Source organism: Megalobrama amblycephala, linkage group LG3 (genome assembly GCF_018812025.1).
Source record: "Megalobrama amblycephala isolate DHTTF-2021 linkage group LG3, ASM1881202v1, whole genome shotgun sequence".
Classification (NCBI taxonomy): Eukaryota; Metazoa; Chordata; class Actinopteri; order Cypriniformes; family Xenocyprididae; genus Megalobrama; species Megalobrama amblycephala.
The window spans coordinates 19,117,879-19,132,531 of record NC_063046.1 but is presented as its reverse complement, the minus strand read 5'-3'; the positions used below and the strand labels follow the sequence as shown (position 1 = coordinate 19,132,531).

General features: G+C 35.4%; 1 protein-coding gene and 1 long non-coding RNA gene across 2 annotated transcripts; one reads left to right on the top strand and one right to left on the bottom strand.

The window, feature by feature from the left end:
* Positions 1 to 3,824: 3,824 nt before the first annotated feature.
* Positions 3,825 to 13,868, top strand: tph1b (tryptophan hydroxylase 1b). Its single transcript, XM_048184453.1, has 11 exons — positions 3,825 to 4,826; positions 5,465 to 5,599; positions 6,013 to 6,196; positions 6,287 to 6,384; positions 6,521 to 6,588; positions 8,356 to 8,552; positions 8,691 to 8,826; positions 10,249 to 10,375; positions 10,477 to 10,572; positions 11,956 to 12,089; positions 12,176 to 13,868. Exons 1-11 carry the CDS (start codon positions 4,737 to 4,739, stop codon positions 12,348 to 12,350), a joined length of 1,440 nt encoding a protein of 479 aa, XP_048040410.1. The 5' UTR covers positions 3,825 to 4,736; the 3' UTR covers positions 12,351 to 13,868.
* LOC125264771 lies at positions 10,431 to 11,140 on the bottom strand. Its single transcript, XR_007184119.1, has 3 exons — positions 10,980 to 11,140; positions 10,692 to 10,743; positions 10,431 to 10,566 (listed from the first exon to the last, which is right to left on the bottom strand). It is a non-coding gene; the product is annotated as an uncharacterized LOC125264771 (long non-coding RNA).
* Positions 13,869 to 14,653: the final 785 nt, after the last annotated feature.

Here is a 14,653-nt window from a genome sequence, read left to right as displayed (position 1 = left end):
TATGGTCGATGGTTGGCCGGCAGTATATCATACAACAAGAATTTAATCAGATGTGACTGCTCATGTACAGTCCAGTCTGTCAGTGTCTCAACAGCTGTCAGTCATTCTGTTCAGTTAGTCCATTACATTGGTCTGGCTGCTGTCATGGTTGTAAAATTCTTCCATCTGTATGTGTTTACTGTTATCCATACCTGCGTTGTGAAAATGTCAAGCCTCTCTTGATTCTGCTCTGATGAAATCCCTCTAAAAAGGCAGTCACTGTAAGAAATATGCTACAATGCAACACATTTCAAACTAATCATAAAATCATTTTCATTGGAAATGTCAAATAACTGATCCCACATACTTTAACACAGCATTAGGTAGTTCAATATTAATTCTAAGCCTTGCAAATTCAGTTTTATTACATCAAAAGCTCCTGACCTCTTTCCATAACACATCCCATTCTCTTAATGATATTCTAAAAATGACCTCAGAGTAGCTGAGAGGTATAATGTTAAAAAAATTAACAGTAAGTAAACCTTTTAATGTGTATTGCAGCTAATTTCCTGAGTCATAGTGTTTAATGTCAATACCACGCTAACACTGGTGAGTCAATAACTCATTATGATTGTGGAAAGTTTCTTAGAAAAGCGGTGTTGTTTTGAATGAGCATAAAAAGCTACTGTCATAAATACTTACACTAATGTTCAAAAGAGTGGGGTCAAGTCAGTTTTTATATGTGAAAGAAGTCTCTTATTTTGTTAATTATTCCATTTTAACTGTTAAAATAACTGACTACTCCAGTCTTCAGTGTTACATGTTCCTTCAGAAATCATTCATATATACTGATTTAGTGCTCAAGAAACATTTATTATTGTCAATGTTGAAAACGTGCAGCTTAATATTTTTGTAGAAATGTAGAATTTGTATGTAGAAAACTGACCTTTCATAAAATTGAGCTTTTATTATACACACACGTGTATATATATATATATATATATGTATATATATGTATATGTATATATATATATATATATATATATATATATATATATATATATATATATATATATGTATATGTATATATATATATATATATATATATATATATATGTATATGTATATATATATATATATATGTATATGTATATATATATATGTATATATATATATATATATATATATATATATATATATATATATAGAGAGAGAGAGAGAGAGAGAGAGAGAGAGAGAGAGAGAGAGAGATTAGAAATATATATACAGGATGATGAAGAGATCACAGGTTGTTGAAAGTGCCAGATCCGCATACAGCATGCTGACGTACGTTCATGCCAGAATTAGCTCTTAGAGCTTTTGAACACTGGTCCATACACATTCATTTCTTCCTTCCTTTGTATATCAATGAAAGGAGACCTTTACAGTTAAGTAAAAGATATAAAAGGTCAGCAAGAAAATCTAAAGTCTCATAAAATTTGTAGACCATGCCAAAACTTGACTCAGGTGCCTTGCAGCTCAGTTAAACCACTAATGAGGGTTGCCTAGTTTTTTTTTCCTTGCATTGGAGCAAATCTTATTTGGTCCACCTGTATACTGTAATAGGTTTTATAGACTGGCCAAATATTTCTTACGATTGTCATCTTTCAGTGAACATGACCTGACTTAATCTTTCCTGACATTGTTCTGCATCACATACCTTGTCTTGCTCACATGGGAGGACAGGAAGCACTAATGCCTTGAAGGAACTTCAGGTTGTTTGACAGACCAATGAACTCTTACAGCATGTATCATCACTTATTCTATAATGGCTTTTTTTCCATGACATAGATTGAAGGGAACTTCCTGTTGCTGAGACTGACTGTAGATTGAATTGTCTCAGAATGAAGTCTCTGATTGCAGAAGCTGTGTGCCTTCTGTGAAGCTTACTGTATGCTAATAGACCAGACTCCAGTGCTGCATTCGATTAGTCTGAGCATGATTTGACTTGGCTCAATCACACTGTACGTCACCGGTTCTGCATAAACATCATTACTATATATGTCCAAAAGGAAATGAATGTAAATCTCATACATACATATAAGGTACACATGCTAACCATAATAAAGGGTTAGTTCACCCAAAAATTCTGTCATTTATTACTTACCCTCATGCCGTTCCACCTTCATTAATCTTCGGAACACGGAACTTCGGAACACAAATTAAGATATTTTAGTTGAAATCCGATGGCTCCGTGAGGCCTCCATAGGGAGCAATGACATTTCCTCTCTCAAGATCCATTAATGTACTAAAAACACATCTAAATCAGTTCATGTGAGTACAGTGGTTCAATATTAATATTACAAAGCGACGAGAATATTTTTGGTGCACCAAAAAAACCAAAATAACGACTTATTTAGTGATGGCTGATTTCAAAACACTGCTTCAGGAAGCTTCGGAGCATTATGAATCAGCGTGTCGAATCAGCTGTTCGGAGCGCCAAAGTCACGTGATTTCAGCAGTTTGACTGTTTGACACGCGATCCGAATTATGATTCGATAAGCTGATTCATAATGCTCTGAAGCTTCATGAAGCAGTGTTTTGAAATCGGCCATCACTAAATAAGTCGTTTTTTTTTTTTTTTTTTTTTGGTGCACCAAAAATATTCTTGTCACTTTATAATATTAATATTGAGCCACTGTACTCACATGAACTGATTTAGATATGTTTTTAGTACATTTATGGATCTTGAGAGAGGAAATGTCATTTCTCCCTATGCAGGCCTCACTGAGCCATCGGATTTCAACTACAGAAAAATATCTTAATTTGTGTTCTGAAGATTAACGAAGCTCTTACGGGTGTGGAACAGCATGAGGATGAGTAATAAATGACAGAATTTTCATTTTTGGGTGAACTAACCCTTTAAGGTGTATGCTTTTTTTTTTCCTGATGGCTATTACCACAAAAAAGTTGAAGCATTTCCTGTGCCTTACCTCTAAATGAGTTGTGGTTATATGAATGAGATTTTCTGAGTCATAAAGTTCAAAGCGTTTCGATTCACACACATTTTGGTTTTCATCATTTTAATATTATGGGAAGTTTTTTTGCAAAGCTAAAGATATTCTACATTTGCACTAAAAAGTGCAAAAAATCTCGGCCTGCTGTTGGAACTGGTATAAACTGGCTGTGTTTCAATAGATGGTGAATCTCTCACTTCATGAAGCCTAATGAGATGTGTACTTATGGGCTGCCACACAAAAGACTGTCTGTCCCCCTGAGGAAGGGTATGGAGGTCTTTCAGATCAATGACCAAACAGTGGGAGGCACAGACAATGGACCAATAAAGCACAGAAGTAGCGTGAGAACGTCTGAATAAAAGATTAGTCATCTTGTTTGGAAATGGACGTACAGCAGTACCTAATTATATTGCGTTTTGAGCTAATTAATGCTGGTGTGAGCTTGTAAACAGCCATTGCTCATAACTACCACATCATTATTAATCCGAGCCGCGCTCATTGACGTGCTTTTATTATTTTCCATGTTTCTCCCTTTGGAACAAATCACCCCCGGACTGGAACTATAGTGTGGATTGGGGCCTTTGGTTTGGAGACAACAGAAACCAGTGACAACATTCCGAATCAGTCATCACCAGTTAATCTAGACCTGCTGCCGTGTCTTATTAGACCGTTATCCACATCACTTTCATCACTGATTTTTCCACAGAGGCGTGGAAATAAAGCTCACTGATCCCAGACCAACCTTGGAAAGAGTAAATAAATCAACAATATGAACCAAATGAAAGATTGGGTGTGTTTAAATGCCAAGGTCTACGACTCGATTTTTATGAATCTTTTAATGCATTGTCGGAGCTGTTCGTTTGGCAATAGTGCTGAAACATATCAGCAGAGGTCATGACACTCGATTTTCAATTTTATTTCAATTTCCTTTCCTTTTTGTTCTAAGGTTTTTTTTCTTCTTCTTTTTTCCTTGTGATCTGAAAGGCTGGTGTTTAATGTGGCATGTTGTGAATCAATATTAAATATCAGTATAATAAATTAATGCACAGTATGAATAGCTTATGTAAATGCATATTATGTCCTGACTCTTTGCACTTTCAGGGTGATATCCAAAATTATTTAGATAATTATCAATATGTAAGCAAAATAGAAGTAAACATAAGAGACAAGGGCTCATTGTCACAGGGATATCTCAGTAATTGTAAGATTTTGAGTCAAGTAATCTTCTAGCATGGGTTTTGTATGTGTTTTTCGAACATATAGTTCAAAACAACCTTACATTATATCAATTTTTGTGAATTAATAAATACATTTCCACATTACAGGCCTATTTGAAGGAAAACAATTGAACACAATAAAAGCAAACTTACACTCAGACAGGAAACTTTAAAGTACAGTACGTGACTGTCAGAAGTAGGCTAGTAGTATACTGGACAAAACATAAATAGTAAAACAAAAAGTAGTAAACAAAAATGTGACCCCGTTCTCCAGTTTTGCGCTCCTATCAATAACATTATTATTATTAGCCTTCTACTATTATTGCTATTACAATTCATTTTTAATTGTTTCATAGTTTTCACTTGCTGAACCTCTTTCCAATAGCCTCTGAAATCTTCTGGTCGGGCTGGTCGCGCTCCTCCCCCTCCTCCGTCGGATCTCTTTATAAATCCAAAGAGAAAACATCATTATCAGACTGATAGCAGCGTCTGTCTGATCCACGCACCTCTCCATATTCTACTATAAAATCAAGAGCACACATCCATGCTCGCCAACAAGCTTGACGGACCTCGTCGAGGACGGTCTTTTGACTCCATCAATAAGAGTTACGAAGAGAAGCAACTCAACAATGAGGTAAGAACAACTTTTTACATGTAGGCCAATTCAATATGCTTAAACATGTTTGAATATGGAGAGACAGATGTATTCTTGTATTGCTTTATTAGAACTTTGGACGAGTTCCAATAGACTTGTATGCAATCGTGAATTGTTGAGGTTCAAAGAAAGGAATAAAATAACTGATATATTTTGATATTTATTCTATCTCTTTCATTAATAATATATGATTAAGTATATTTTGTGCTTAACATATCATTAATGTTCATTTAAATATAACAAAACTTTCATATATTTTTTACACATTCATTTATGATCTGTTATGCATTGTGCATTGTTAATATAACAGAAAAAAAGGTGATTTGTTGATGTCATTGGCTTTCACTTGACTTTAAAGTCGCTGTCCACCACATAGTGCTGGTCTAGTCATATAAATATTTATTATCACTATGGACCCTACCCAACCTGTTTACTATAATGTTCTTTACATGTTATTTGCATTTGAATACCAATTTCCTGTTTTAAAAGCAGGTCCAAAACAAACATAAGTTCACTCATGCATGATATTATCTGCTCTGTAGTAGAGAGATTGTCATGGTAATGTGAAGAAACACCTGAGTACTGAATATAGGTATTTCTCTCTCTTTTTTATTAAGCTGAAGAAAACTACTTTTCATAAGACAGACGAGAACAAAGACAAGATACTTTCCTCCAAGAGGGAACATGCCGCTATTGTCTTCTCTCTGAAGAATGAAGTCGGAGGGCTGGTGAAGGCTTTAAAACTATTTCAGGTACATAAATGTTTTCTGTTCTATCTCTCTGTATTATTTGGTTATTCTTAGCTTTAGTAGAATCATGTTATACACTAATTGTTTAGTAATTCCAGCTTAAAACATATATACAATAAACAGAAGTTAAACATATGTACAATAAATAGAAGTTAATTTATTATTTAACTTCTAATTTAGAATAATTGTCAAATCGTGAGTGAGTATTAAATCATGGAAAGTATGGACAATGTCTTTGAATGAAAAAAATGCTGGTGATATGTTTAAATTCAAAGACCTTCTCACTAATACATCTCCTATATATATATATATATATATATATATATATATATATATATATATATATATATATTCTTTATATAATTATTACTCAGTTAAAGTGGGCTAAATGACATATTTTCATTTGTTATAAACAGGACAACCAGGTAAACCTTTTGCATATTGAGTCACGTAAGTCCCGACGGCGCAACTCGGAGTTGGAAGTACTAGTGGATTGTGACAGTGATCGAGAAACTCTGAAAGATATTGTTCAGCTGCTACGCAAACAAACAAGCATTATAGAAATGGACTCACCTGATAAATTCTGGACTCCTGTAAATGGTACTGTGCTTTATTCCTTCATAATAAAAAATAAATAAATAAATAAATAAGTAAAAATCATGTGTAAACCTGTGTTAATACATTTTTCAGATGCTGAGGTGCCTTGGTTCCCTAAGAAGATCTCAGATTTGGATAAGAGTGCCTGTCGTGTTCTGATGTATGGTTCAGATTTGGATGCGGATCATCCGGTCAGTATTGTCTGCCACAGAGATTAGGCAATAGAAAATTCACTGGTTATTAATAATCAGTAGTATTTATGTCATACTGATAATGTAATAATCTTCAGTGTTTGAGTTGTGACTGTGTGTGCTTATATGATTTCAGGGATTCAAAGACAACATTTACCGTAAGAGAAGGAAATATTTTGCTGATCTTGCCATGAGTTACAAACAGTACGTTTAATAATAGGGTTTTAACAATAACTGGATTAAAGGTGCTAAAGAGGATGTTTTGTTTTATACATTTTTGCAATATTACTTGAAACTGTCTTTACTAACTGATAAAAGACTATTTATTAGGTGCACTGAAAGTAATAATATTAATATACATCATCTGTGCACGAGGTAGGGCCTTAAAAACATCAGCCAATCATTTACGCGATCATCGCGTAAACGATTGGCCCTCTGGCTTGTCAATCACTGCCGTGACGTTCCTTTTGAGAGACGTGCACGGCTGCGCGCTCCAGTAACTTTCCACACTCTACAGGCGCCGCATGCAATGTTTTTGTCAGGAGACAGGAGTAACAGCTGCAGATTATGAGTTACCTGCGGTGAGTCCGACATAATGAATCCAAAAAACACGACACAGCGAATGCCGGTGGTAAACACTTGTGTTCAAATACGAGTGTTTACGAGTTTTGGGAGGCGTTCCTTTTGAAATGTGTTGTGAAGGAGGGGGGTTGTTCTTACGCATGCGCTCATTTCAAAAACTCAGTAACAGTCTTTGTATTCTCAGTCGACGAAAAAATCCTCTCTATCACCTTTAATTCCAAATATTTTATTATACAGTACTGTTCAAAAGTCTTAGGCAAGTTACTCTTTTTACCAAAAAATAAAAAAATAAAAATAAATAAATAAATAAATAAAGGTTTCAGGTCAGTTATTTATATCTTTTGCTGTAGTGTGTCAGTAAGAGATATCAGTTTACATTTCCAAACATTCATTTTGCCATTATTTATAATAATCAAGTGACATTTTTTGTATGCACAAGGAGTCTGACAACAGCCGGTATGATCCACACGGAGATCTGATCTCACCATCATCGAGTCCATCAGGGATTACATGAAGAAACAGAGAAAACTGTGACAGACTAAATCCAGAAGAACTGTGGCAACGTCTCCAAGACGCTTGAAGAACCTGCCTGCAAAGCTACTGTGAAAAGATTTAGGCACTTGTGTAAAAATACTGTAAAGTGAGGATGCTTTCAAAAATAATGTCATAAATACATTTTATTTATCAATTAACTTCTATTAACTAAATCAAATCAATATTTGGTGTGACCACCCTTTGCGTTTAAAACAGCTTTTGTCCTAGGTTGCACATACTGTAGTTTTTCAGGTAGCTTTGCAGGCAGGTTTCTTCAAGCATCTTGGAGACGTTGCCACAATTCTTCTGGATTTAATTTGTCTCCATTTTTTTCTGTTTCCTCATGTAATCACAGATGGACTCGATGATGATCTCCATGTGGATCATACCGGCTGTTGTCAGAATCCTCGTGTATACAAAAATCTCACTGGATTATTACAATTAATGGCAAAAGGAATGTTTGAGAATACCAAAGAAGTCTGCACTCTAAAAAACTTTAATTGAGATATACAGGAGATCTGTTTTTTAGAGTGCAGACCTCTTTGGTATTCTTAATTTGAAATATAAGTCCTGGCCCCTCATTAGTTGGGAGAGCGCGGTGTTCGTTTTAATTGGCAAAAGGAATGTTTGGAAATGTAAACTGATATTTTCTAGTGACACTACAGCTAAAGATATAAATAACTGACTTAAAACCTTTTTTTTTTTTTGGTGAAAATACTGACATGCCTAAGACTTTTGCACAATACTGTATGTTTTTGTGTGTGTGTGTATATATATATATATATATATATATATATATATATATATATATATATATATCTTTATTTATTCACGTGGTTCTATCTCACTCTGCAGTGGAGATCCCATACCACGTGTGGAGTTTACAGAGGAAGAGGTGAAGACGTGGGGTGTAGTGTTTCGGGAGCTGAATAAGCTGTACCCCACACATGCCTGTAGAGAGTACCTGCAGAACCTGCCTCTTCTCACCCAGTACTGTGGCTACAGAGAAGACAACATACCGCAGCTGGAGGACGTGTCCAACTTCCTGAGAGGTGAGACATGATCAAAACACACACAGTTTTTTAAAAAGATATATTTTAACCTTACAAGTACAAGAGGAACTAAAGAGAAATATTAGTTGCGTCACGAGCAGAGGACAGTAGATGTGTGGCTGCGTATGTGTGTTTCAGAGCGAACTGGCTTTACCATTCGCCCTGTTGCTGGGTACTTGTCACCGAGAGACTTTCTGGCTGGTCTGGCCTTCAGAGTGTTTCACTGTACACAATATGTGCGTCACAGCTCAGATCCTCTCTACACTCCTGAACCGTGAGTACAAAGCACATATCCCTTTATCTCTTCAGGACTATTTATCAACACAATCTTTTAAAATAACCTTTTATGAAGCAGCACCCTTTGTTGAAGCAACACCCACTGTCTGTCACACTTGATGCATGAAAAAGTTACACATCATGCAAGGATGGAAATAAACACAGCACCTTTTATTCAATAAATCAAAGGAAATCCAGATTATTTAAGTAGTTTATATTTTGTACTTTGGGGTTTGGGCTCCATTTCATGTTGCCTCATTTTAACATTTCTTCATGGATGAATCAACGTCATGAATCAAGTTAAATCACTGTTGAATTTTATTTCGATTTTGAAAATCGCTTCAATGTTGATATATTGCAGCATTTTTAATACAGATCTTGATCAAATTTCAACATTGATTTTGTTAACCTTTTTACAACTATTTATCATATTTTCAGTGTTTTTTTAGCATTGAAACAACAACTCAAACACATTTGAATGTTGAAGCTCAGTCACATGCCAGCTGAGTGGATTTCAGAATAATGTTCTCAAAATAATCATTTATTATTCATGGAAGTTATTAAAGCACCCATATTATGCTCATTTACAACTTCATAATTTGGGGGGGGGGGGTCTGCTAGAATACATTTACATAATGTAAAGTTTAAAAAACATCTCATACTGTACACTGCACCTCATTTCACCCTCTGCCTGAAATGCTCCGTGTCAGTATGTCCACTCTCTCCATCCGCACTTGAAAAAAAAGTCCACTAGACAGTGCGCATGCTTTGAAAGGACATTCAACTGTGCACGAGATGGAGCGGAAGGCGGAATGATAAAGTATACCCAGGACTTTACTGTCTCTGTGAACTCCATCATTCCAGTCTGTTCTGATTGGTCAGCTCAGTCCCAGTCTGTTTTGTGTCGATAATGTAACACCCCTTAACATAATCGGGTTTCAGATCCCAAGGCTTTGTGAGCAGATGTAAACAGTATTTTGTCTATGAAATATTATGGCGTCAGGATTGAAAGAAAAATACGGGTCAAAGCAGCCAGTACAGGTGGGCATTATGCAAAGGTGTAACATGGTGTCGTAGCTAAGTCATGGAAATAATGGCAGGCCAACAAACGAAGTGTTTCAGGCAAATGTTTTCTGTTAGAGAGATTAACTTTGTATCTTCACACATGCACAATCGTACATGCACAAACAGCTATTGCATACTAAGGGAAAGGTAAGATAAAAAAACAAAAAAACAATAAATGTTAAAGGAAATACTAATAATGTAGCAACCCAGAAATAACCATATTTTCTGCAAAAAGCTGCAGCTCTGTTATGCAGCAGAAGCTTGCTCCTGTTTCACATAAACACTGTTTGTATGAGTCATGTGAAATAGGCACATACAAATACATTAATAAATTCTTCATGTTTGTGTCTTTCAGGGACACATGTCATGAGCTGCTGGGTCATGTTCCTCTGTTGGCTGAACCAAGTTTTGCACAGTTCTCTCAGGAATTAGGACTGGCTTCTCTCGGGGCGTCTGATGATGCTGTGCAGAAATTAGCAACAGTATGTATTTCAGTTCATTTTGCTTCCTGGTGTTCTTATATAGGCATAAAGCCTTGATATTTTTTGCAGTAGTTTTGATGGTTATGTTGGTGCCATTGCAGTGCTATTTCTTCACGGTAGAGTTTGGCCTGTGCAAGCAGGAGGGTTCACTCCGAGCATACGGTGCTGGACTTCTCTCATCCATCAGTGAACTTAAGGTACACCATACACATTATCAGTTTCAGAATAAAAGATTAGAACAATAATCTTTTTATGTGTAATCTAACCACTAGTTTAGGTAATCTTGTGTAATCTAACCATTTTGTTTCCTATTTACCTTTTTAATGTTTCTTGAAAGAAGTCTCTTATGCTCACCAAGTCCTCATTTACTTGATCGAAAATACAGTGAAAACAGTAACATTGTGAAATATTATTACAATTTAATATATCTGTTTTCTATTTTAATATATTTTTAAAAATGTAATTCATTCATTCATGTAATGGCAAAGCATCATTACTCCAGTTTTCAGTGTCACATGATCAGTCAGAAATCATTCTAAATGCTGATTTGGTGCTTAAAGGGTTAGTTCACCCAAAAATGAAAATAATGTAATATATTACTCACCCTCATGTCGTTCCACACCCGTAAGACCTTAGTTAATCTTCAGAACACAAATTAAGTGGCTCCGATGAAAATCCGATGGCACCGTGAGGCCTCCATAGGGAACAATGGACACTTCCTCTCTCAAGATCCATAAAGGTACTAAAAACATATTTAAATCAGTTCATGCGAGTACAGTGGTTCAATATTAATATTATAAAGCGACGAGAATATTTTTGGAGCGCCAAAAAAACAAAATAACGACTTATTTAGTGATGACCGATTTCAAAAGACTGCTTCATGAAGCTTCAGAGCGTTATGAATCAGTGTGTGTCGAATCATGATTCGGATCGCGTGTCAAACTGCCAACGGCTGAACTCACATGACTTTGGCGCTCCGAACAGCATTTCGACACACTGATTCATTTATGCTCCGATGCTTCTGAAGCATTGTTTTGAAATCGGCCATCACTAAATAAGTCGTTATTTAGTTTTTTTTGGCGCTCCAAAAATATTCTCGTCGCTTTATAATATTAATATTGAACCACTGTACCCACATGAACCGATTTAAATATGTTTTTAGTAACGTTACCGTTATGGATCTTGAGAGAGGAAGTGTCCATCGCTCCCTATGGAGGTCTCACGGAGCTATCGAATTTCAACAAAAAATATCTTAATTTGTGTTCTGAAGATTAACGAAGGTCTTACGGGTGTGGAACGGTATGAGGGTAAGTAATAAATGACAGAATTTTCATTTTTGGGTGAACTAACCCTTAAGAAACATTTTTTATCACAGTTTAAAAAAAAAAAAAGATTCTTTGATGAATAGAAAGTTCAAAAGAATAGCATTTAATATTGTCACTTTTGATCAATTTAATGCATTCTTGCTGAATAAAAAGTATTAATTTCTTTCAAAAAAATCATACTGAGCCCAAACTTTTGGTATAGTGTAACGGCAGTTAATGAAGGCATGACTCTGAAACACATGTTTTGTTTTAAAGCACTCTCTCTCAGGCGCTGCTAAAATCCTGCCCTTTGAGCCCAAGGTCACCTGTAAGCAGGAGTGTCTCATCACCACCTTTCAAGATGTTTACTTTGTTTCAGAGAGCTTTGAGGAAGCTAAATTTAGAATGCGGTAAATCTATTTATTTTATATGTGACCCGTTATATTTCTATATCATTAGTAATTTGTTTTAACCACATATATTTTATCCTTCACAGTGAGTTTGCAAAGACAATCCAGCGTCCATTCTCCCTGCGTTATAACCCGTACACACAGAGCGTATGTGTGCTGAAGGACATGCCCAGCATCAACGATGTGGTTGAGGAGCTCAGACACGAGCTGGACATTGTAGGAGACGCCCTCTGTCGACTCAGCACACACCTTGGTGTCTGAAACCATTATGACTCTCGCTCATATTAATAGGCTTTTATTCCTACTATCTCTTATATCAGAGCACGTTACTCAACATGCAGCACTGCCATAATATTATCTCGTTATCTGCCTTCTCTGACTGCAGAGGTGAATCACTCTTAATGTCTCTGTGAGCTCCTTTCCTCTGCTACTGAAAATCTGCCAAATACCACAAAGCATTTAAATATCCAAGCACTGCTTTCAGGAGAGTCTTTAAGTGCTAAGCTCAGAGTCCTTCACTGCTATTCAAACAGCACCACCGCAAAAACTACAGCCACCACATTATCTCATGATCGCTATATTCATAAAGTGTATATACTGTACCACTCTGACTTCAGTCTCTGTAAATACACAAGAAACATGGAAATTGTTCATCCTTGTCTGATCTTCAAAGACAAAGCTCAGGTTTGAAAAACACTCCTACAGACATTATATCTTGAGACTTTCACACATTTGTGTTATAGGTGTAAAAGGATCAAACTCTATAAACTAAAACTTAGACTTAACTCTAAATTCGTAATTTGTTGTGTATTCTCAACCAGTTAAAGGTTTTTCCCCAACATCAAACCTACTGTATAATCAAGTAAATGTACCTATTTCTTACCATGAGCTGAATAATTTATTTTTTGGCGTTTGTGATATAAAAATAAGCCTTATAACCAAAATGTTTCACCTTTTTCTAATTACCCTGATGTGAATCTGAGGCTGTGGTGTGTATATTGTGTTTGTTCTGAAGACTGTAATAGCCTGTTTGCTGCTTGTCTGTGGCCATTTATGTTTTGCTGAATTATAGTGAATAAGTAGATCAAAATGTAATAAATTAATGCATAAATTAAATAATTTATCAGAAAACTTAATCTGAATCACACAAATGATTCAGGTGGAATTATTGAAACAAAGTAGCTAAAAAAAAACAACAACAAAACAAAAACTTGTTTGTTGGCCTTTAATCATCATCTTCATGAATATTTCTCATCAAGTTTTTAGACATTAAGTTAAAAAATACCCCTCAAAAATCACATTTACCAGCAGAGGGCAATGTTGTTCTATTAAAGTGATTACTCAAATGACTAAAACTGACACTTTACACAATCAATACACTCTGAAATTCAAGTAACACAATGTTTGCAAAAATCCAGGCATATTTTAATTGTTTGCAAACATTTTCATAATCGCGGTCATTAGGCTATATGGTGCATTCTGTCATTGAGCAAAAAAAATTCTTTTGAGCAAAGCATAGGCCTAGTGTTGATTGCATTCATTTTAGGTTTGATGTATTTTGCATTTATTGTTTGTAGTTTTGTGTTTACAGTTATGAGAAAATTACAATTATTACTGAAATACATAAGCAAACTAAGAACATGTAGCCTAATGCTATGGTAAGATTTCTAATGACTGCTTAACATATTGGCCCAGTTTCACAGACAAGGCTTAGCCTAAGCCAGTGAATTAGTTCAATTAGTGCAATTAAGTAGCTTTTATAAACGTTCACTAGAAAAAGAAAAAAAAACATTACTGCTGTGCTTCTTGAAAGAAGAAAGTCATACACACTTAGGAAGTTATACATAATTATAATTTATATAAAAAATAATTAGCAGCAAAAGATTAGCAATTTTATTTCTAATTTTTTTTTTTTTGTTTTTGCCACTATAAACTGTGGCTTTATTGCATCAGATTCATGTCACTTTACTCACAGCTGATTGGTCCAGTTTGGGTTTGCTATCTCTAACCCAGAATAAAACCTACTCTGGAGCAGGTTAGCCGTGTAGCGTAAGTTAACATGGCGATGAACACCGCTAAAAACCAATCCACCTTCTTGAGCCCAAAAAATTAGTTTGCTCAGACTAATCTTAAACTTACCTGGGTAGCAACTGAAACTGGCTTCATGCAACAGGCCACAGTTAGCCTAGCACTGACTTACACTGTTGAGGTAGCTACTGAGGTCTAAAAAGAAAAGCACGACGTTGGGATATTTCCAAGATCCCTCTTCATTACAAATATGAAGATGCACAGTATAATTAGATTAACAGCTGAAGTAGCCTACATTTCAAGATTTGATTTCATGCACATAATATATTATGATCACTGAAGGAGATGCTTGATTTAATGGAGGAGCACTAACCGCTTCCAGAACCGCTTCCAACAACAGAACATTCAAAGTCCTCTGGAGATTTCTGGTAGACATAATATTTAAAAAAATCAATGATCTTCAGATTACATCTTTGAATCCTCATGCAACATCATAAAAATGTCATGCACCATGACAATACTGTAAAACATATTGC

Excerpts from the sequence above, each read along its gene's own strand:
- tph1b (XM_048184453.1), top strand. The coding sequence starts at position 4,737 with ATGCTCGCCAACAAGCTTGACGGACCTCGTCGAGGACGGTCTTTTGAC. Across the intron at positions 8,553-8,690 it reads CGTGTCCAACTTCCTGAGAG|AGCGAACTGGCTTTACCATT; the intron begins GTGAGACATGAT and ends TGTGTGTTTCAG. Across the intron at positions 10,573-11,955 it reads CATCCATCAGTGAACTTAAG|CACTCTCTCTCAGGCGCTGC; the intron begins GTACACCATACA and ends TTTGTTTTAAAG.